This window comes from Gobius niger (genome assembly GCF_951799975.1).
Source record: "Gobius niger genome assembly, chromosome: 21".
NCBI lineage: Eukaryota > Metazoa > Chordata > Actinopteri > Gobiiformes > Gobiidae > Gobius > Gobius niger.
This window is the reverse complement of record NC_136872.1, coordinates 15,310,122-15,333,199: the sequence shown is the minus strand read 5'-3', so window position 1 is coordinate 15,333,199 and position 23,078 is coordinate 15,310,122. Positions and strand designations below refer to the sequence as shown.

At 41.9% G+C, this 23,078-nt stretch overlaps 1 protein-coding gene and 1 long non-coding RNA gene across 8 annotated transcripts in view; both read right to left on the bottom strand.

Annotated features, from left to right (window-relative positions):
- Positions 1–476: 476 nt before the first annotated feature.
- The window catches only part of LOC306980883, a 469,430-nt gene continuing 446,828 nt past the window's right edge, over positions 477–23,078 (bottom strand). Inside the window, exons 2-3 of the long non-coding RNA XR_013794060.1 lie at positions 3,381–3,522; positions 477–3,349 (exon numbers count right to left, since the gene is read on the bottom strand). This is a non-coding gene — a long non-coding RNA (uncharacterized lncRNA). The remainder of the gene's footprint in view (positions 3,350–3,380; positions 3,523–23,078) is intronic.
- LOC306980861 (nuclear factor 1 B-type-like) overlaps positions 6,753–23,078 on the bottom strand; it is a 74,780-nt gene continuing 58,454 nt past the window's right edge. For 6 of the 7 annotated variants that reach the window (XM_079580389.1, XM_079580388.1, XM_079580391.1 and 3 more), the window contains 5 exons: positions 22,700–22,884; positions 17,762–17,903; positions 17,504–17,586; positions 12,063–12,151; positions 6,753–6,946 (listed from right to left, as the gene is read on the bottom strand). In XM_079580389.1, the coding sequence (XP_079436515.1) occupies positions 6,814–6,946; positions 12,063–12,151; positions 17,504–17,586; positions 17,762–17,903; positions 22,700–22,884 (632 nt within the window). In that variant the 3' untranslated portion in view covers positions 6,753–6,813. The remainder of the gene's footprint in view (positions 6,947–12,062; positions 12,152–17,503; positions 17,587–17,761; positions 17,904–22,699; positions 22,885–23,078) is intronic. The other variant, XM_079580392.1, reaches the window with a different exon arrangement.

Here is a 23,078-nt window from a genome sequence, read left to right as displayed (position 1 = left end):
CTTTAAGGTTAGTGGCTCGGGCAGGATCAGGGTTAAGCTGATTGATATATCTATGACATTTCACTCTCATGACTTGTGATTGGTTGACGCACCAACTCACCAACAAACAAAAAATCGCACCCAGGGAACATAGGTATGCACCCACCCCCTTCTGCAACCCAAGTTGTGTTCTTGGATATTCTCTCACGGATGTCTAACTTTGTTTTAAGTCACCCTACTCTACACTTTTATTAGCAGCCACATTCCTTTCATCGGATTTCGTAAACAAGATTAGAAGCATTAGCTAAGTCAAGTAAACACGCTACAGCTAACTACTCTGAGTGCATTGACCTCCCCTGACTTGACAAAAAACATTACACAATATTAATTTACTATAATGGGCACATTCACTTAGCATAATGAAAATTCTTAAATCTGTAATTGCTCCATTTCAACCCAAACTATCCATTTGAAAACGTAAACAACCACATGACACATTTCTGTAGCATAGCTCATTTTATTGTTTAAACAGTTTTGCATAGGAAATATATCCACTTCCAGTAATTGACTGCAGTAAAAACAGCTGCTAGCAGTATAGGCTGGATATAACAGTAACAATCACAAAAAGTTGAGCCATTATTTACATTGACTTTAATCTTGTGGCAATTTTAGCCCCTGCACCAAATGTAACCAGCTTGGAGGCGCTTGCCCATGTTAGCTTGGCGTATCTAAAATCAATAAAAGAAGAAGGGATATCAAGGCCTTCACTATAGTACAGTTCACATTGGACACCTGCGGCTCCTAAACTGTAAATGATAAAGAGAAAAAACAAAAGAAAAACAAAAACGTTACCCAAAAAAGTCATCTAAAACGTACATTCAGATACATACATAGACCTTTGCACACATTGCAGTGTAACTACAATCACTACTGGAGACAGTTTACATATCGTTTCGTTGGTGCTGTTGTTGTTGTTGTCCATAATCCACCTTTGCATCATAAATACACGTGTGCGCAGAGGGAAGTAAAAGTGCCACAAGACCCCAAACGAAAAGTAAGTCAGCCCTGCAGAAAATAATGGTGACTTTTTCTATTTAAAAACAAAAAAACAAACATTATTTCCACCTTTCACTGCGCCGTTAGCGTTATCATGTAGCATCCACTCCAAATCCCCATGAACAGAAATACAATTATAAGCAAGCTTGATGTCGGGTATTGTGTGCGGACACTGTTGTTGTTGTTTTTTTTTATCCAAAGAAAATCACCAAAAAAAAAACCAAAAAAAATTAACAATAGCAAAAGCAATTTTCCAGATGCCACATTCGGTTCTGCGTGATGCCATTTTTCTTGTCACATATGAAAGTTTAATCATCACATTTTACAAGTATTTACAACAGACACTTGGACAGCTTGGACAGGCACTGCATTGCTATCTTTTTTGTCTTCTTTTGGTGAATGTTACATCCCGTAAAAATGCTGGTTTTCATGTTTTTATAGGAACAACCTGATGCCAAGTGACTAGCAGCTAGCCAAAGAAGTACATGGAACAAAGTGGGCGTATTGCTAGATGTACAAAGAAGATGAGAAACAAATAGAAAAGGAAAAAAAAAAAAGCAATTTAAAGTCTGCATGTAGACATTTTTTTCATACATATTGCATGAGTGCCACAGGTCCTCCTTGCATAAAGTCGTCCTGTTAGACATTATAATACTTTTTTTTTCATTTTTTTTTTTTCAAAACAAAATAAGGTTGCCATTGTGAATCGAGAGGCTCTAGAAAAGAAGCTGATTGGTGGAACACTGATTTAACATTTCCAGAGCCTCGTCCGACATTCACACCTGCGTAGCACATGCTTGACACGTTACTACCAGCTGGAAGGTACAGTACCCTTTTCCCAAGCACCTGCATCAAAGTGATCAAATTTACAGAAAGTGCAAAATCAGCATGTACTGATCATTCTGAGCGACATTTTTTCTTTTTCTTTTTAAAGATCAAATTGGGCTCATTGTTGGCGAGTCGGAAATTAGGCGTAGCACCGCATCAAGTTGCAATAGATTTGATAGAAAATTCAAAAAATCACCAAATAAAAAAAAGAAGGACATTTTAAGGACGTTTGTCACTGCAGTTCATTTTTACCCTGCTTCACGCATTTTTTTTTTCTCCCTCCAGGTGCAATCTGGGGCCTTTCTACTGGTCAAGTGACGTCACCTCCCAGCTGCTACAAGAACACACTCACACCACAAAAAAAAAAAAAAAAAGTCTTGTTGGACAAGAATTTCATCGTCACACCCATTTCCAAAATGAAAAAAAAAAAAAAAATTAAACAAAATGAGTAGATCACGTCACTCGCTATGGCCACACTAATGAAAGAACAACGATTCAAATACTTATGCTTCCCACATGGAAATATCTAAGCACTAGATTCAGAAATAATAATACCAATAATAATAAAAAAAGCCTTCATTGTTGCTGTTTATCCACGAATTTCTATAGATTTCCCCTCGTTTTTTCAACTTTACAAATACAACATAAACACTTTAGACTCTAGTTATTCATATTAAGGGAAATCTGGAGAGTTCTAACTCAAATCCAGCCTCTGAAAAAAAAGAACATAACATTTCCTAAAATGGAACTGACTCATTTTTTCCCCAAAAATTGAAGATTTACAAATAAGGGCTTATAAGAGACAAAGTTTTACAGTGTACAAACTCCTGTCTTTCGATATGGCAGGATATCATTATTATTTTTTTTATTTCAAATAGAAAGACCCTCATTTTTACTCGTTTCAATGTCAGAGGCACTCACTCGCTCAAGCTGCCACTACTACAACTGCGATCAAACCAGGATATTTACCCTTTATGTACAAGCTCCTATTCAAATACACAGTGACCCTGACAACGTTTTCACACGCACACACGCACTCGCTCACACACTCTCGGGGACAATGCACTTCAGTGGGGGGGGCGGGGGGCGGGGGGGTCTCCGATGGCCAATGGCTGCAAAGCACTTACACAAAGTTTTATCCACAAAAAAAAAAAAAAAAAAGAAATTTTCAAAAACAGTGCACATAGGACGGGGTGGCTTAATCTATCGTATTTCTGCACAAAGGGTGAAGACGGAGAGACTGGGCTTGACTTGAGGGAAATACTTTTACTTCCTGCTTCGTGTAAGTTAAGTAGTAGCCCTCTTGATAGCACTGGGAGAGCCGCCGCTAACTCTCCGAGGGGGGAGGGGGGGGGGGTTCTTTCACGATTGTAGGGAAAGAGTGCAAAATAGACGTCAAGAAATTATTTTTTTTTCACATTTGATTGGTACATAGGAAATAATGCCCTGCTGTAACGCCTGAGAGATTGGCGACACTTTAGAATGACTCGACACTATTGCGCGCTGATGAATCGTACGTGTGCGAGTTAGTGGGACAGTAGTGCAAACGGTTAAAGCGGTAATGAGTGACTTGTTTACCTTAATAAATACTTTCCGTAGTCCCTCTGGGGGTAATACAAGCGTTAATGGTGTCTCTGGCCAGAAAACACACAATAAACACTAATGGAATCACGAGGAGGCTAATGGGCAAAGCTAACTGCGGGCTAGCGCCACTTAAACAGTATTTACAGCCAAGTTGGAGGGAAAAATAATATCTCCATTGTCTAATTGGATGTACAATATCCCTCTCTCCCTTTATCTTTTCTGTCAGTGTAGTATTTACTCAAACTGACAATTAATTAGTAAAAAACTGCAGCATGCTACAACACCTGCAGTGGTGTTTATGGCCTCTAGGGGCATGAGTTACTTAGTACTGCTTTAAGAAGGTTCGATAGATCCATTCCAGATCTGTTCTATTGCATATTGTGGTTTCTAAGGGCAAAACTGCACCAACATTGCCTTCATGGGGGAAAACAATTAACATTACCTTTATAAATACTTAATAAACACACATTTACCTCAAGCATTACCTCTACAATCATGTGCAATAGGCTATAGGATCAAAAAATTGATAGTTAACGCTAACTAGAGGGGCTTATTCTCATTCCCACCATTGATGACCTATTACAATATAAGCCATCTGACATAAAAACCATCACACATACTCCGCACAGTAATGCGAGTTATTCCAAAGTGTAGCCACTTATTGTTGAGATACGGTTATAACTGGGGAAGATGATGATTGCCTATGTGCTATATTTAAGTGCTATGCTTTTTGATTCTACTGGGTTCTATTTAAGCATCTATCGGGCGCTCTTGCTGGGGGACAGGATTTGACATACAGTAATGTGCATATCGTATATACATTTATACAAATCTATCACTTATAAAATACTTCTCGTTTTTTTTTTTTTTTCTAAAGGCGTGCCGGAGCCTGTCTGTAGCTGATTCGGACAGCGCTCATGAGCAGTCGTCGGTATGTGATTGTTGCGCAGATCACAGGCCACTTCGCTGTAGTGTTTATAAGGCATCTACTTGGGAAAATTGCATTCGCGAAATTGAACGGCGATAGTCTTCCATCTGTATATATAGGGAACACAATGGGACTCTAAGAGAAAGAAGAAGAAGAAGAAAAAAAAAGGTGATTCTCAAAATGATTGTCGAACTCAAGTCAAGCCGTCTCTCCTGTGATAAAAAAAAATGAATCAATGTTGCGAGCTAGCACCCCAAGTGGAGAGTTAGAGGAAGTGTCACAGTAGACCAATCAGTAACTTTGCAGCCGTAGTAAGACCAAGGGTGGTTTTAAACAATCAGTTAACAATAATAATAATAATAATAATAAAGTTAAATTAAAAAATCCCTCCCAAATTCAAATACTCTGGTTTCGCCACATTCGTTGGGCTGATTTGTTGTAGAGAAAATCAAAAAGACCTTGTCATGCACTGCATAGAAAGCAGTCCCCACTTTGGTCGAGAAAAAGGAAAAAAAAAAAAAAAAATCACCCACGGCAACAACAACATCATCAACATCAACAACGACAATCAACAATATCAACAAAATAAATGCATTACAATATTGTCTATCTCCAAACTAGCCTCTAATAATGACGCATCTATAAGCACTACCTACATAGGCAAAACTTGGTATTGCATAATTTTCATAATTCTGAATCCACCCTCCACAATAGTAACTGGAAGATGAACAAAATGAGCATTGAAATAAAAGGAAAACAAAAAGATGACAGGTTATTAGAAAAACCACCAAAATACTGAAAATGCTGGTTGATTACAAACTTTCAAACGGCAACTATACACAGCCTTGATATGCAATGTAACTGTGAGATAGAGTAGTACATGAAGTTAAAAATCAACAATTTCATTCAGAGTACAAAACAATTCTTATCATAAAAATGTTAATTTTTCTATAATGATAAATGCAGCAAAAACAAGTGTAGTGATGTCTCTATATTCAAAGGCAAGGCACGTAATGTGGACTATATGTCATCGTGCAAATTAAGAGATATTGGAGAGATTTCCTGTATAAATACGTCAGGATCGAGAGGCAATGGCTGTGAACATGCCGTGCACAATTCTGGATTTCAGGGATTTGCCACCACCTGGTTCATGACGTCTCAGTTTCAGACCTCCTCCACTGTGGCTAACCTTGCACATAGCGCAGCTTTCACATAAGCTTACTGTACATTTGCATGAATTGTCCATGATTAATACTTTGCATTCCATATTATATTCTGTAAACATAAGCTTTAGAAGCTGATGGCCAAATGCATATGCTCTTGATCTTATCGTAGCATCAAAAGTGAAGTCATTTTTACACACTTTGTGTTTCAGTTCATTACTGTTTAGTCATTTTCCTCAAAAATAAATAAGAGTTCCCCATTCTGATGGGAAGCATTAGAAAGAAGTGCTGCTGAACAGGTAGCTTAGTGCCTGCCTTCGGCCTTGATGTTTTCTCTTTGAGCACACGGACAGGTGACTGAAATTTAATTTGTATGTTTTCATAAACATTTTACAGTTTAATAAGTATCCCCCTGCTTTAGAGTCTTAGGGCTGACAGACTGATAGCTTCCCTTCAAAAATTCAATTGCACTTGCCTCTATTCCTTATTTTTGCTTTTAAGTCCTTTTGAAAAGGAGAAATTCTTTTATGAGGGGTCCAATCTCAGGCCTAGCATTTAGTGTTTTTTGAAAACCGCATCAAGAGTTCTCAACTCTTTCCGTGTTTACATTAATTCTTGAAGTAAAGAATAAACAACACATTTGTCTGAACAAAGAGTCGTATCACAGTAAACAGAAATCAAACGGAAGAAGAACACTCTGAATTCACATGTTTGTTCCTATGGGTACACAGTGAGACACTGAGTCTCATCCACCAGCCAGAGGTTGTACCGCCCCCTTCACTTGTGTCAATGAACATCCCTCGACATGGAAAAGATTACCACTAAGAGACTAGAGTGTCATGCAATAAACATTAAGGCATCTATACATCACAGTATTTGAATGGGTTTGAAAGTCCTGCACACAACGACTGACTGGTGGCTGGTGGAAGTGTGGATGGTTGGGGCCAGGAGACATCAGACCTGAAGCTTCTGATTCTTCCTCCTCCTGCTTCAGCTCTGCTCTTCACGGCCCAATAACACGGGGAGTCTGGGGGTCAGGGTTCACCAAAGGAAAATACTAGAGGGGGAGTGGAGATTGTGCAGCGTGGATATACTGCTTGCTGGTTTCATCCATGGCTGAAGACATCTGCAGTGCTTGGGTAGCACCACCAAATGAAACACCCCCCCACACACAAACTCTCCACCATCCCGGGCCGACCAGTCCACCTTCTGAAGGGGGCGGAGGGGGGAGGAAGGAGGAGGGGGGGGGGGGTCCTAATCCAGCCTCGTGTGTGTTCAGTTCCCAGTTTCGGCCTGGACCAGTGGCTCACCAATGATGTTTATGCTGTAGTTCTGGTGGACATTTGTTGGCAGAATCGGAGTCCCGTTCGACACTTGGAATGGAACTAAGCTCGCCCAGGTACCAGGACTGCAGGGGCACAAGAGGAGAGACAAAACACATGAGAAAAGTCAATACAATTACAGGACATTACAGACATTATATCATCGTTACTTTATGTAATAATTAGGATCTAGTAAAGTGATCTGTTTGAGAGCCACATGCTGCCCTGGTGTTGCGGGTCTTTGGTATGTAGGATAAACAAGTATATTGTAATAAAACACAGCTCACTTGGTATGAACTGACTTTTTAAATTGACTTAAAATGAGACTATTGACTTTCCAATATAATTGTAATTTACTGAGCCACAGGTGTTCCTTTCGCTCGGATATAAAGATAATTTGACACAGATTAATGCATAGAAAAGCATGGAGAGTGGTGTTGACTGTAGATGAGGTGATGTTGGTGGTAGGGGGTTGCGATGGGTAAAAAAAAAAAAACAGAAAAAAAAAAAAACAGGGGAGGGGTTGTGGGATCGTGGCACTGACAAAGGGGTGGGGGGTGGGGGGGTTTAGAGCGGGGGGCACCCTCGCACAAAGCTGTCCCATCCCTATTCATCTCACGCTAATGGCAAAACAACACACTGATTGTTCCGGCGCTGCAACGGTGCTAACTGAAAACGCAAGTGGCGAACAAACGGCATGTTGTTCCCGTGGGGTGCGGGCAGAGCTACGTAGATGTCAGATAATTAGCCCACCCTCGCCCTCCCCACTCCCTACACCCCCCCCCCCCTTTTCACCGCTCCTATACCCGCCCGGTCCTGCGAAAGGCCCCCAGTGAGCACTCATCTGAGGGCTCCTGCAATGCCACCTACCACTGTGCCCTCTTCACAGCCAGTCGCTGCTGGGAATACCTGTCGCACTAGTGGAAGCCAATGAATCCAAATATAAAGCGTATTTTACATTGTGCTTTATGTTAATTAAATTGTATTTGTTTCTTTTGAAAGAGTGGTCTATTTATCATTTTTACAGTCTTAATAAGTGTTAATAAGGCTTTGGCAGACCATCATTTTTCCTTGCAAAGCCTGAAACTGAAACATTTTGTCATGAATTTCAAAACTGCTATTAGGTGTCGATGACTGGAGCCATTCCTACACTGTAAAATGTAAAGTAGTTTCAACTCAGAAAGCTAATTTCAAGGGCTGCCGAGGCATTTTATGCTGAACCAATAACAAATTTACAATGTAGTCCATTTAAAAATTGAGATTCATTTCTTTGGACAGTTCAGTTCAATTGCATTCTTAGGTTGACATAACTGTTTTCAGCTGTCTGAAGTGAAAAACGTCAGCTACAACTGAAAACAGTGAGTTTAGCTCAATGTGTTCAATGTTAATGGTTCAACATACAAATTCTTGGCAACCCTTGGAATACGTTTTTTGAGTTGAAACAATGTTACATTTTACAGTGTACCTATGGGCCATAAGCAGGGTCCTGAACAACAGATTTATTTTTATTTAAGGATTTTTTTTTTATCCATAAAACTAGTTTAAAAATGAAGTGCAAAGTACAAAAATGTTAAGCATAAAATTAGTTTCACCTGCACAACTGGGACTTGTGGTAATCAATAATTGTAGCTTAAGGTGAGTACTATATACTGGAAAATTTGTCGATTGAAATGCAAGCAAAAAACCCCTAAAATAAACGTTTTTTCTTCAGGCAAATCGGCATAACAATGCCTTGTGCCAAAAAAAAAAGGGAGCCAGAATACATTGCCCAAAATAACCTAAGACACACACACGGTAAAAGTTTGCTAACATTTTCAGTATATAAGGAGTTAACCTCCGGTCTAATCCGGAGCGTTTTCCTGCAGGGCCCATCCTCACACTGCTCTCCCTCCCGCCTCTCCCTCGCTGCTCTCGTCCTGCCAAAAATCATCGGACAGGAAACGGGAGATTAAGTTTTTCCTACCTTCCCCCTGAACAAAGAGAGCTCAGATCGGGACAGGGGCGGCACATTTCCCTTTGGCTTGTTCTTCCTCCTTTTTTTTTTTTTTTTTTTTTAACATCACTGTGTTTTATGAAAGCCTATACAGGTAATGGCTTATGTTTCGGGAGGTGGGGGGGGACCACACAGACACAAAAGCTGCACTCGCCGGGGCCTTTGTGACCGCCGCGGCCTGCACGATCGCTTTTAATCTTGTTAAGATCGATGGATGTCGCTCCGAATCTACGTCTTGTGACTTAAAGCAGTGGTCAGGGGGTTTCGGAAGCAAAGAAAAAGCCACAGCCCCCGAGGTTCAAGAATCACAAATGGTGCCATCAGTGGTAATTAGGATGTTGAAATAACAAGCTGTGACCACACGCGGGAGCTTCAGCTTCTTCAATACTTCTGTGTATACGTAATCTCACGTTTAATTTAATTCACCCTTTCCCTTTGTTTTTAATGAAAAGCAAATATGCCTGAGTCCATTTCCTGAATTAATATTAGTTGTCTACTTTAAATTGACTTGGCTATTTATACAGGAAATTTATAGAACAAGCTTTACAGAAATTAAAATTACTCTCTTTGGCCCTGGTTCTTTTTGAGGTAATTTAAAAGAGAATACAAATTTATGAATATTTAAAATACATTTGATAATATTTTCAATTAAATTTTACAGCAAAACTAAAAAAAAAAGCTAAATGATTTTGAATTCGGAGAGCATGATGTGAAAGGAAGTTTACGGGCTGCTATGCTTTTAAATAATAATAATAAAGTCAATAAAGATTTATTGGCACCTGAAATAAAGGCTTAATTTTTTTTGAGTACATAAAGTGCCTTTTTATTACAAGCTTTTACCAAAGAAAAATAAGCATTTGATCTCAACATGTGGAGCACTTTGCAATTTGTCTCAACTTTAGTCCTTAGTCTTTTATTCAGTTTACAAACAAACGTTTTACATCGATTTCCCTTCCGCTCAAACAGATCACTTGCGTTTCCTTTTGTCCTTAGGTGACGCCTCGCCCTCTCTCTCCGCTGTCCGCTCCACCGGGCACTTTTAGGACGTGACTGACAACATGACCTCCATCATGGGATTTCCTTAGGTAACCTTCCCAAGATGGCCGCCCCTCACCTCACCTCTCCCTCTCTCTCTCTCCCTCTCTCTCTCCCCTCTTGGCCTCCGCTGTCCCCGTCCGCCTCCACCAAAACCCCGGCTAATTCTGCCCCCTCTGCGAGCGCGCACCGCGGGCCGCAGCGTACAGCGCACTTGGTTTAAGGATTAGCTCCCTAAATTAGATTATCTGATGGCATCTTAATGGATTGCTGACCCATTTCCTGCACAATGGGCAACATGCAGGTCTGGCTGGAGTTTTAATTTTAAGGGGGCTAGCACCGAGGAGCGCTCCGGTAAAGGGCGGCCCAGATACAGGGGGACAAGGTCCAGCTGATCGGCTTGAACACACTCAATCATTTTACATGAGAGAAGAAGATAACATTTGGAAGAAGCAAAAACAATTACAGAAGGGAGTGTTTGCTAATTTGTCTGGATTATCCTTTTGAGAAGCTGTAACAAGAGAACTTAAAACTCTCTTCTCTAGCCACACAACTGAATCTACGCTTGTTGCCAGTTCCAAGTTTGAATGTGTGAATGTTTGGAGGCATGATTTGGATTTGGAAGTAGGGAATAGCCAAAAGGAATGAAGACTATATCGTTTACAAGACAAATAAGCTGAGCAAAACTGTCATAAACATTAAGAATGCGTATAGCGGTGAGTTATTACCGTATACTGTACTGTTTACTTGGGGAGAAGGGGGAGCCTCGGCCGCTTTAGGGGACATTTTCCTACCTCCACTGGCCTATTAAGAGGCCTGTTTAGGGGCTTGCTATGTGTGTTTTGCAAAGTCGCTCGCACAATCTCCCACACACGTCCGCACACACTTCCAGGGAAAGAGGAAGAGAGCGGGGACGTAACAGGAAAACGGCTTAGCTCAGCTCGCTTGCACGGCTGTGTGCGCCGCGGAGGTGAACCGGTTCAGGTTTTTCCTTTGCACAGAGGGATGAGAGAGGAAAGAAAGAGGATAAGGAGAAGGGAGCAGGGAGAGAGGGAGGGGAGGAGGGTGAGGAGGGGGGGGGGGGGAGTCTTATGTGAGTTTAAGTTAAGGAGAGTAAAGCGTGACTCCCACTCAGACAATACTGAGCTTGTTAAATTGTAGACTACATTCACGTGGCTTGAAAGCGCTGACCTGGGATGACTTCTTTTACCTACGCTGGTTCGAGCTCATGTCTTTTAATTACAGCGCTGCGCAAAGGCTTTTTTTTTTTTCAGGGAGGGAAAGATGTTGCCAAAATAAAACATTTACTACAGAGAGTCCTAGAGCGTTCACATCAAATTCCCAGTTAGAGTAATGCTAAAACAATACAGAAAATCCTGAATTTACAGTTCACGTAGAAGTGTTCTATTGTTACAGTTAAGTTCTTTAGTAGTTCAATACAATCCCAGACTTTATTCGTCATTTTAGGAGCTGGACCAAATTCACAGACTTCATTCACTAGAATAACTAAAGCTGGCCTTGCTCAGAGGAAAGAGAGTTTACAAGAGTTTTGGCAAATGCCTTTGGACTTAGGACTAGAAACTCTAAAGTAAATATATCTATCAAACCAGCTGGATTTTCTTGACCACCAAACATGCTGCTTTGACAGAGATTGTGGCGGAGGAAATGTCAAACACCTCTGCACTGTCACATCTTGCCATGTGTTCTGCATCTTGTGGGAGTCAGAGTCACCAACCAAGCTCTGGAGAAGCAACATGTTCTCAAGAAAATCCAGCTGGTTTGATAGTTATTTCACTTCAGAGACACAGGCACTGTCTCACAATGGTAAGGATAAAGTGTCAAAACCTAGACTTACATAATTCAGTTTTGGGAGGGCCAACCATTTTGGTGTAGATCCCTTTAGAGCACTTCTACTTCAGATATTTATTGATGCTTTGAATATTCTTTTTCAAGGTCAGCACCTCATTTGTACAGTACTAATCTACTAAGCCAGAGGTGTCATTTCTGAATAGTTAAGCACCAATACAACTGGCTAAAACTCTATCTACTCACATTAGCACCGCACAACACATCGACATGAACACGGTGGGATGGTTTAGGGACAATCAGACAGGATGTTTGGATGTACGTTGCATTATGACACAGAGAGGGCGTGAAAGAATGAGAATCGTTACCTTTGCCAAGTAATCCCCAAAGTGTCGTCTGTGGCACTGGGGCCATAATGCCTGCCGTTTTGAGTCACGCTCCAGTCACACTTCCTCAGCTGTCAATTGAAACCTAGCGGTCAGATCACTGGGCCAAGACAACTTCCACTTCAGATTACACCGCTACACAACTTCACAGTGGACACAGAGCATGCAGAGGGGTGGGGGGGGTGGGGAGCTACTGCACAGTGAGTGAATGGGGTTAAGAACATGGATGACAGTTTCAAAAGAAAAAAAAAAAAGGGCTATGAACACGGGAGTGACAGACAGGAAGAAGGGGCATGCGGTTAGTCGGAGGGGGCCAGAGGTGGAGGAAGTCGATCCATGAGAAATAATCAATTATATATTCTTGTTCTGAACTATTATGAAGTTAAGGAGATGTACATATACTGAATGTTTAGTGCTTAGACTTCATCATGACTATGAGATGCTGCAATAGCTACTACAACTACTACTGCTACATCTACATCTACAACTATTTGGGTGTAAAATGTCTATGTATGTATCTCGAAATGCACAATGCTTGGTTAAAGTAATGTTTCAGTAATCTGTCTCAACTGCAATCACTCCTATACGAGTGGAAATTGATTTATTCTTTCAAAAAATCATCATCTTCCTTCCTGAACCTGCGCTACTTTCCACCTCTGGTTACCTGGAAAGGGCAAGACTTGGTTAGTTAGTTAGAGAAGGTGAGTGCTTTTACTTTACAGTATGTTTTGGCAGGACATGTGTGAGTGCATTTCTGTTAGCCACTGAAGCCATGCAATCCGCTGGATGCATGCAGCCCGACATCGATAAACCGCCGCTTCTCTATAAGTGCACTTTTACATTCAGGACATATACCCTGGAGCATACCCCACTTCTTTTTTTCATTAGCTAACTGTTTTTTATTGATTAGGGGGGTCAAAGTACAATGAAGTTAAAGCATCCACGCACGCACACGCTCATACATTAAAGAAAAAACACGCTCTTAAGGAAAAGCTCCGGGATTACAAATGACTGCAACAAAAAAGCTATACAAACGGCGTCCTCCTTTACATGCATTATGCGGACGCACGTGTCGCCAATCCAGATGAGAGCGGCTCACCTAACCTTGCCCTATGAGCTACACATTCATTTAGTAATGCGCCTCGGCTAAAACTGCACTGTTAGCACTCTGCGCGGCGGCGGGGCGGGCGGGCGGACATTTCTCTTTTCTTTTTTTGGCTGAGGCTCTTAAGAGGGACTTAATCAGATATAGCTGAATATTCAACACCATTTGCGGCGGTCAAGACTGCGATTCTTTTAACTGCAAGCACCTGCAGGAGATGCACCGGGGAAACGGCGGTGGCTGCCTGCTTAAGCTGTACTTAAATTCAGGGATGTTGTTGGTAGAAACTGGACTGGAAAGGGGCATTTGCAGTGAGGTTTATTAGGCTTTTTAAGAGGTTCAATTCAAAGGGTTTGAGTGTTATTTTTTGGTGGAATTGAGGTATTCCTATAGCACAGTGTCAAAGTAGAAAGCCTTGGACGGAGGTTGGCAGCAACACCCTTCTCCAACCTGTCAAACTACTGTACTTTTAGAAAAAAGAAAAAATCTATAACTACTGCCAACCTAGTTTGATTTGGACCACTTTTTTGGGGTCACGGCACCAAGTTTGTGAACTGTGGGTAAAAAGGAAAAAGTTTGATTGGTGAAAGCACCTGGAGGTTTAGACCTCTGCCAAGACACAAGGTCAGAATGCTTTTCTTTTTTTTTTTTTTTTTTTACGAGTCAGTTTGGTATCTCATGCAAAAAATTCTCAATATCCTCAATATCTAAACCACATATTTTTTTCCCACGCCCAGCTACGTTCCCCCCCAAATAAAATTCTACCCATTTTTTTTTTTGTTCAAAGCACTGTATATTTACACAATACGCCCTTCAGATTCTGAGCCCTCTATTTATCAATCTTTACACTTGGCTAATAAAAGTGTATGGGAAACAATGCGCTCTGTAGTATCCTGCGTCTTTTTATTGCCGCATGACAAAAGCGCGGCCTGGGCCAGACGCTCCGTGCCACTGCTCCTCGAGGGCCCTGCCATCTGTCCGCTGGCATCAGAGTGGCACAGGCAGTGGGAAAAAAAAAAAAAAAGAAAGAGGTGGGGGGGGGGAAAGAAAAAAAAAAAAAATACAGGGAGCGTTGCTGGGAACGTTAGCAAACAGATGCGGGCAGATTGCGGATTAGGATTCTTCCTTAGATAATACCAAATGACATCTGATCATGGATCTCTCCCTGAGGAATGCTGGATGGTGGCATTCCCAGGAGGGGTTAACCAAGGAGAGGGTTTGAATGGTGGGTACATTGGGCTGCCTGGGAATGGCGGAGCAGGTGTGGAAGCGTGCGGCGGCGGCGGCAGTGGTGGTGGTGGTGGGTCGAGCCGGCTTACTCTGACTTGCGCGAGAGCGATCTATAGGGGATTTTCTATTTTAGAGGTGTGAGATTTTGAAATAAGTGATGCTCAAAGACGCGAGCGATTAGCGGGATGTTAGTTATTTTAATAGAGTGGGTGCTGTGGTGAAACGAGGACAGAGTGGTGGAAAAATTGACCGTTTTCCCGGAAAATTACAAAATCCGAGCATTTAAAAATGAGTAAATCAGATTTAAACAAGGACTTAACAAGTGATTAGTACTTAAGACAAGACTAAACCAGGATTTAACCAAACCAGGTCAAAACCAAGACCCACGAAGGACTAACAGAACAAAACCAATAAATAAAATCAGGACTCAACACGGACAAACTAATCCAGGTCTAACCATTATAAAACAGATCTCTATGGTACCAGCAGTGACCAATCCAAGCTTACTCTTTTCACTTTCCCAGCGTTAAACCGTACCACACTCAACCTAGACATTTTTGCATTGTGGACTGCATTCATCTCAGTAGGAGACCAGCACAGAGTCAATAAGCTTCTCATATTCCATACAGTAAACAGCTGCCATGGGGCCGGGGACAAAGACGGAGCGCTCAGTGTTTAGTCTCGAGGGGCTGGGCCAGATCTGACGGGGCTAAAATCATACCTCAGAAACCACGACGACCGCGACATACAGCGGCGTGATGGATCTGCGAGCGTCCACGCCGACTTACTTGAGCAAACAAGGGGCGTCTATTCACCGAGACACAGCACGGAGTGAAGATAAGTCAAGAAAATCCCCACGCCCTGAGGTGTTGATCCTTTAGCTGAAAGTGAACGCTTTGTTTTCAAGGTTATATAATGTGTCGTTCTCGCTAAGGCCTGCAGAGGGCGCTCCAAGGCCAATTCAAAATTCTGACCAGCCTTGTCTGTCACAGAAAATATCAATGCTGAGGTCCAAAATAATTGCTTTTGGGGTACTGGATTTTGTATGTAGTGTAACAAATAAAATTAAAAAGATAGATTAAATATAGTTTGGGGTTGAAGATAAGAGATCCCTGACCATGCCTTTCAGTTTGTGCTTTGAGCCCAAATCTACGAAAAATGGGCTTTTTAAATAACGAATAGTCCAAAAGAGCGTATAATATTCAGCTTTTGCTATTAATATCTGTATAATTTTGATTTTGAATGTGGAACAAAAAAGGCCTTGTGCTCCCAGAGGCATGTGTTGGAGGGAGATCTCTACAGGCCGCGGCTCTTGTGTAGTCACTTTGTGCCCCACTGAAAGAAGTTGCAGAGCCGCTATAAAATGTGCAAGACAAACTGCGGCCGCAGCCAAGAGAAGCCGGACTCTCCTCCACTCTATCAGCGCCTCCATCAGTGACATACTAAGTTATGTTTAGCGACAAAAGCGGCATTCTATCATTTGGTCTCCTAATATTCATCACGAAACTAGATGTTTTACGTGTCAAAAATGAATGAATAACACTCTATAACATATGCTTTGCTTGTCGACTGCTCGTATATTAGGTACATGTTTGTAGTAACTTGCCAAAAATGTGCTGATTTTTATGTTCTGGTCCAACGTTAATTCCCTCGTTTAAAATGCATAATGATCTGTTTAGCTTGTGGCACCTTCCCTTAGAAAATAGCCATTCTATTAACAAACACTAAAAGCACCGACACGCCAAACTCGCTCTCCCATTTCGGGGGACAAATGGGAAAAGAAAAGCCAAAACAGAATGAAATCAAGAAAAATTGAGAGAGAAAGAGGAGCGAGGAAAACAGAGGGCAGCTTTGTCATTTTTTACTAAGCATTAAAAAAAAGCCAGGAGACGCTGAGGAGAGACCCAGCCATAATTATGTAGCCGCGTGCAGATGCATTCAATTAGCTGTGGTTGGAGGAGCCTTGGCCTGGGACCAGCGCTTTCAATAAGGAGGGGAGGGGCGCACTTTCTCCCCCGTCCCACAACACCGCAACCCTGCTAACCTCACGAGCACACAGGCATCCCTACATAAACTACAGCGATAGGTTGGGGTCACGGATTTGAAGATGTCGAAATCTGGAGATATTTGAAAGAAAATATCACAACTGTTATCCCCCCTGGTCTACAAAGTTGGAATAAGAAACGTGTGCCCTTTAAAATTTGCAACAATCGCCCCTGATTGACTGTATAAGGCGACCACTTTTCATTGAGAAAAATCAATTCAGTGATTTCACATCAACTTTGTGCCAGCTTTTGTTTTCTGTGATGTGGATTATCGTCGTGGCAATATTAAGTGACGTTACATCCATATCTCAAGAAGCCACAATCTATCTCAAAACCTCAGAGGTCTTCCGTCTGACTGAGACTTTGTTCATACCGTGCAGCCTCAGTAAAAGGGCAATATCTCTCATAGGGCTCTTAGCCGCCCTCCTTCTCAGAACGAAACAACATAGGCTCTTTAGACTGCTATGACAACGCATGAATGCAACCAATAACAAGAAAAACACTTAATCTGTAACAACTGCTTATGTCCAAATATCAGTTCCTCAAGACAACAGCCGAACTCAAAGTAAAGCGTGCGTATGTGTGAAACTATGAGTCAGTTCAGATGAAAAGGAAAAAAAGACTTGAGCACATTGCGCAGTTAAAGACGCCCACATGTCCCATTCGTCTTATTAGCTGTGGACGCATAACAATAATGTGCTTCCTCACACCTCCGTTCCTTACTTCGGCTTGACCTTGACACTGAGTTACGTTGTAAAAAAAAAAAAACTCGGGACACTGATGGAAAACTCCTCGTACAAACATGCAGTTCGTTTTGATTTGGCATCGGTTTGCTGTCAGATGGGAATGTGCGGAAAGTTTAGTGCTAATAAGTGCTAATTGTAACCTATACATGTTGTTGCTTTGGGGCTGGGGGGGCGGGGAGGGGGCTGTGTTGGGGTTTGATATGGAGGAAAGACAGAAATGAAAAGAGGAGAGGTGAGAGTCGGGGGGGGGGGGGGGGGGTGGGTGGGTGGGGAGAACAGAGTATTTGCTGGGGGGCTCACCTGCTGCTGGTGGAGGAAGGCAGGGTCCCGAGGGCTCAAGCCCACAAAGCGGTTCGCCGTCGGGGTGCCAGGGGCTGAGTAGCCTGTGGAGCAAAGGAGGATATCAATTTCAATGCCAAATAGATCTTTCTTCCCTGCTTTGGTAGTTTGCGGAGAGATGCTGTATGTGTTCAAATATATTTTAAAGCAAGAAAAGCCAAGATTTGCCTTTTTTTTTTAAGTTACTGCAGGCTGATTTGAAAAGAATGAGTGTCTTACCTTCTGTGGATGTGGGGATTGGAGGCTTGGTGTCGGGCATTGAGAGGGAGACGGGTCGGACAGCGCCGTGGTGAGGGGAGGGGGCCAGCACTGGGGTGAAGTGTCCCGGGACCTTTCCAACCACCTGACCACTGCTGTTCGGCTGTGAGAGGGGAACAAATACATTAGCATGAAGCAGAAACAAAAGGTATGTACGCCACGGCTTCTCTTTTTGTACAGGTTTAAGTTAAACGCCACATTGATGTCCATTTTTGAGCCAGAATGGTCAAGATCTAATTGTATTTTAAGATTTAAGGGACCTGAAAGCTAGAAATTAAAAAAACAAATCAAAACAGTTGTGTCTGGTTTAGTCTGCTGCCAAAATGTACCGTCTCATAGGAACAACAATGTCCAAGAGTCTAATGTTTACAAGCTTGTAAAAATCCAATCAGGCAAATCTCAATAAACTACTACAAGCATGCAGCAAACCTGACTCCTCTATGATGATTTACACCGGACACTTTTAAGTGGAATAAAACCACACTGCTTACACCAATTGAGTTGCTAAAAGCATTGAGATAATTCATCACAAAACGTGCGTTTATCACACAATGAAGTGGACATTATAAACTGTTATTACACGTGGAGTTATTACTAAATGCGGTTTAACAAGGCTCAGCACTTTCCTTTCTATTTTGCTTTTCCCCTCTTCAAAAGAGCAACAAAAGGTGAGTGGACAGCTTACAGTGAATAAAGGATTGTTAGTGGCCCGACTCTGTCACAGTTATTACTTAAACCCGAGGGGGGCCGGGGGCAACAATGGATTTCCTACATGATTTTAGACAATGATTTTAATGTCGGCCATAAAGGGAATTTAAGAGGAGCCGGGCCGTGAAAAGAAAAAGTGCTGGCGAGTACAATGGGGTGAATGTGAGAGAGTGCAGATCCGGCGGAGGCAATGGGACTTTATATATGGACTGAGAAATAAAGAAAAGCTAGTGGGGGCTAACTCTCTCGGGCGGCTGGGCTCTGGCTGGGGCGTCCATTTTCAAGTTCAAAACTCAAACAGGCCTTTTTTGCCGAGGGGGAGAATTGTGTCCGCAGGGTTCCCGCCGATGTGAATAGAATGTTTAATTAGAGTGTAATATAATCTGGGTTAAAGCAAGCATAAAAACATCCTGGCACTCGTCCACCGGATTATTAAGCACCAAGTTATTTGCCGCCGATCCCCCCTTTTTCCTTCCTCGCTCCCTCACTGGTCTCTTCGCCGTGTTAGAATAGGCGCGGCTTCGCGAGCAGCAAAGGGCCGGTCAGATCTCTATAATGGCTTAGACCAGAGACTATAGGAGTGGGTTGCCATGTTGGGTTTGCGCTCATAAACTTCCAGCAGGCATTTTTTTGCTAATTCAGTCAGATATGCAGCTGTAGAGGCAGAGTTTTGATCAATAAATGTGCAGAATCTTCCTGGTTTTGCTTTACAACAGTTTGACAGGCTAAACTATGACTAAACAAGGACTTCACAAGGACTAAATCAGGATTAAAAAATGCTAAACAAGAGCTGATACTAAACCAGGATAAAGCACTTCTAACTCGGGCTAAACCAGAACAGAAACAGTTGCAAACCTGGCCCGAATCACGACCTAAAACTCTGCCAAGCCACAACTACAGGCAGTAAACTGGGACACAACCGGTTAATTCTGCACGAGAGCCGAGACCCGGCTTTAATCATTCCCCGCGGAGAACCAGCGCTACCCCCTTCCTCTCCCCGGTCTCTTACCCGCACCCCGAGCTCCCCGCGCTGGGTAAGAAAAACCGTCTACGAGCCCCTTTGTTTACAGTGAGAACAGTGGGGATATAAAACGCACATAAATATAACAGCGCGCTCTCATCTATGCAGACTGCACTAGCGCTGCCTCTCCGCCCGGGCCCAGATTGTGTTTTAAAATAAGCTCCCGGCGGCATGATTTACTACAATGTCTCCATACAGTACGACCGTTCACGTGTGACCGCAAGAGCAATACTTCTTCAGGGAGTCAATGGGTTGTTGACTGCAAATGCAAGCCTGGGAATGAAGCATAACCCTTGCCATGAGCATTTTATAAGAGCAAATATACAGTTCTTCAGTGTCACAAGGAGAGGCTTAAAAAGTCAAATGAACTGCACTGTACTTTAAACGAAAGAGACTTTTTTATTGACTATTAATGTAGGTGCATGGGGCCTTGTGTACGAATGAATAGAGAGGTTGAAGACAGGTTGGGCATCTGATGTAAAACTGATCATATGTGTATTATTTTGACATGCAAATCAGTGCTGCAAATCAGTTTTTATGCATTTCTTCCCAACTAATCAGTGTGGCGTGTCTTGGTAATTCAAAGGTGAGAACTACAGCATGGTACATGTTAAAGTGATAGTCTGTAAGTTTACAAAGTGAGGAGAGACAGAGTGAAATTTGAAATTAAACAATCAAATCGCTCCCCTCTTTAACCACAAAGCCCTTCTTAGTTTACAAAATGAGGAGAGCAGGAACAGAAATGTCCAAAGTAAAGGATGAAGCTCCTCCCCCTCCCTCAGAATTGGACCTGACAGGCTGATTCGCAGGAAAAGCTCGTCTCATTGGTCAACGCGGGAGGATACTGGAATCTGATCAGTCGCTGAGGTCCGGGAAGGAGGAACTTTACAGCCAAATAAATATCATATATATATTTATATTTATTATTACTTACTTTACATCAAAATGAAACACCAGGTGGTAGATTTTTTTAAATTTGTGAAACATTTATCTTCCAGACTATCACTTTAAGTTGACTTAGGTTTAAGCATCTCACACTCATAATCATTTTCAATCTTGATTCAACACAAAATAAAAAAAAATAAAAAAACTGTTTCTATAAGAATTTGGGAACAAAAGAACCAATCATTAAGCAAAGTGTAAAGTGATTTGGTGTCAGTGAGACGTCAGTGTGAAACGCTTCAACTATATGACTTAATAATGATGACGCTCTAATTATAGGTCGGCCTTGCTATTATCTACTACTTACAATGTCATATGAAATCATAGTCCACAGAATCTTGTGCCAAAAATGTTTGAGGGTGATATTTTTAACCTGATTCTTTGTTATGATTCCAGTCTAGTTTTTTCCCACTTGACTGCACATGAGGAAATGCTGTGAAAAATTCCTAAATCAAGATGATCCGGTTTTGTTTATGTTATTTGAAACATTACAGAAAGTGAGATAAGGTCACATCCCTGACACACAAAGAGGAAATGTGTCTTGGGAGTGTGATTCTGCGTCATTCACAGCATTCATAACATCATTTATTTATAACAGAGAGTCAACACTTAAAAGTTTATAGAGACTAAACACATGATTGATGAGTGCTGCACGAACAAGCATTTTTGCTTTAAATTTACCTGTAAAAACTACGAGTCACAGACCACAATGTAAAATTTATGCAAAAGTCTTGAGAGAAAGTTTGATGGAAAAGCGCTGCAAGTTTTTTTTATAGAGTTATTTTGGCTACAGACACCGCGATGCTCCTTGCCAAGAGTGCCTTCATCGGGAGCCAACCGGTACATTAAACACGCTCATTTCCTTTTTTAAAACCACTTAGGCGTGACACCTGCTTTTGTTTTGTAAGCCATTCAAGTTAATATATTTTTATAACTTAAAAATTGCACGCCGAGCTTCCTACTCTTCATGCCTCCATTATATAATTTGGCAGAGCGTTAAATAAAAAGCTATTTGCAGTCGGGGCTATAATAAGAGATGTGACCAGGAGCCGAAAGCAAAAGAGGATAGGCGGTTGCCTGTGAACGCAACACAACAAATAAATGAAAAACACATGCCGTAATTTATCTAATCTCGAATCTCTTGAGGTCAGATGGGAGCAGAGCCCAACTAGATAACAGTGAACTTACTGCGGGCCATAGAAGTCGTGCCAAATTCAGCCGCTTAAGTTGCGGGCGGGCTGGCTCATGCATACTCTACCAGTGGTGGAAGAGAAATACTTTGATTCAAGCGCATTATTGTAAATCAAGTATTTCCTAGTAATTAAGAAGACACAGCAGGTGAAAAGGGATTTTTTTTAAGTGATTTGAAACATTTGCTGTAAGTATTCTTTGTATTCCTTGTGTCTTATCCCTTTAAGGAGAGGATGTGGAGGTGATAATAATAGTATTGAACAGAAGATAGCAAGAGACAGGGCTAGTACTTTGGACTTAACACATAAAGAAAACATAATGTCTGGGATTTTCAAGGATATACAGTAGATCAGGGCCGATACTGAAAAAATACAATATCAGGCATCGGCAACAAATATCTGATACTGAACCGATACCGGTTTTGGCTCTGAACGCCTTAAAAACACAACTTTCACCATCTAAATCTAAGCGAACATGGACATGCTGTTCAATCATCGCCCAAAATGCTAACCGCGTCAGTGTGCTAAAACTAGCGGGTGCATGCTAATGCTAACGAAAACTAGTCAAGGCTGGGACAGAAACTGTGATAGAAATACCTAAAGTAGCCTAATAAAATAAAATAACCACTGCTGAAGCCAAGTGTTTGTATTTTAGTTGAAGAAATAACTGATCTAACATATTTGTAATGATCAGATCACTTTATGTGAGCTGTTTATATTATTGTAACCTAAAGCCTGTCATTTACCCAAGGATATTTAGTGTAGAAAAGTCCAGTGATCCTTGTTAAATGTTTATCCAAGAGTTTATCAATAGACATAAATTATCTGTGACATCATGGCAGTACAATATGACTTTACTGATCTGAAAATGGAGAAAACTAAATTTTTCACTTAGAAAAAGCCACTTTTAAGAAAGTGTCTTTGTATCGGTAAATATCGGATTTCGGCAGCTACTCAAACCCCAGTATCGGTATTGGTGCATCTCTAATATACAGTATATATAGAATTGTAAAAGAGAGGATGGACCCCTGGACGAACCTGGCTGCTCTGGGGGCTGGAGGGGTCGTACGACGGGACATAGCTCTTGAGGGGGTCCCCTGGGTTGAGGTGGGGCGGGTAGCGGATCGTGGGGTGCGAGAAATACGGTGACGGCGCCGGGGGCAAGATGGTGGAGGCCGAGAACTGCAGCGGCGAGTGCGGCGGCGGGCTCCTCGTCGATATAACTGCAACAGAGAGAGAGAGAGAGGGAGAGAGAGTTTAAGTAAAGACGTCACTATTGATCTGTGAGGGGGAATCGGGGAATTGAGATAGATTCCTTCAAGTGCTTAGCTAAGGGAAAGTCTGTTGGCATTTATTGGCTCAAACTGGGTCAGGAGTAGTAGTTGAAATGATATAAAAAGAATCACGTAGCAGAAGT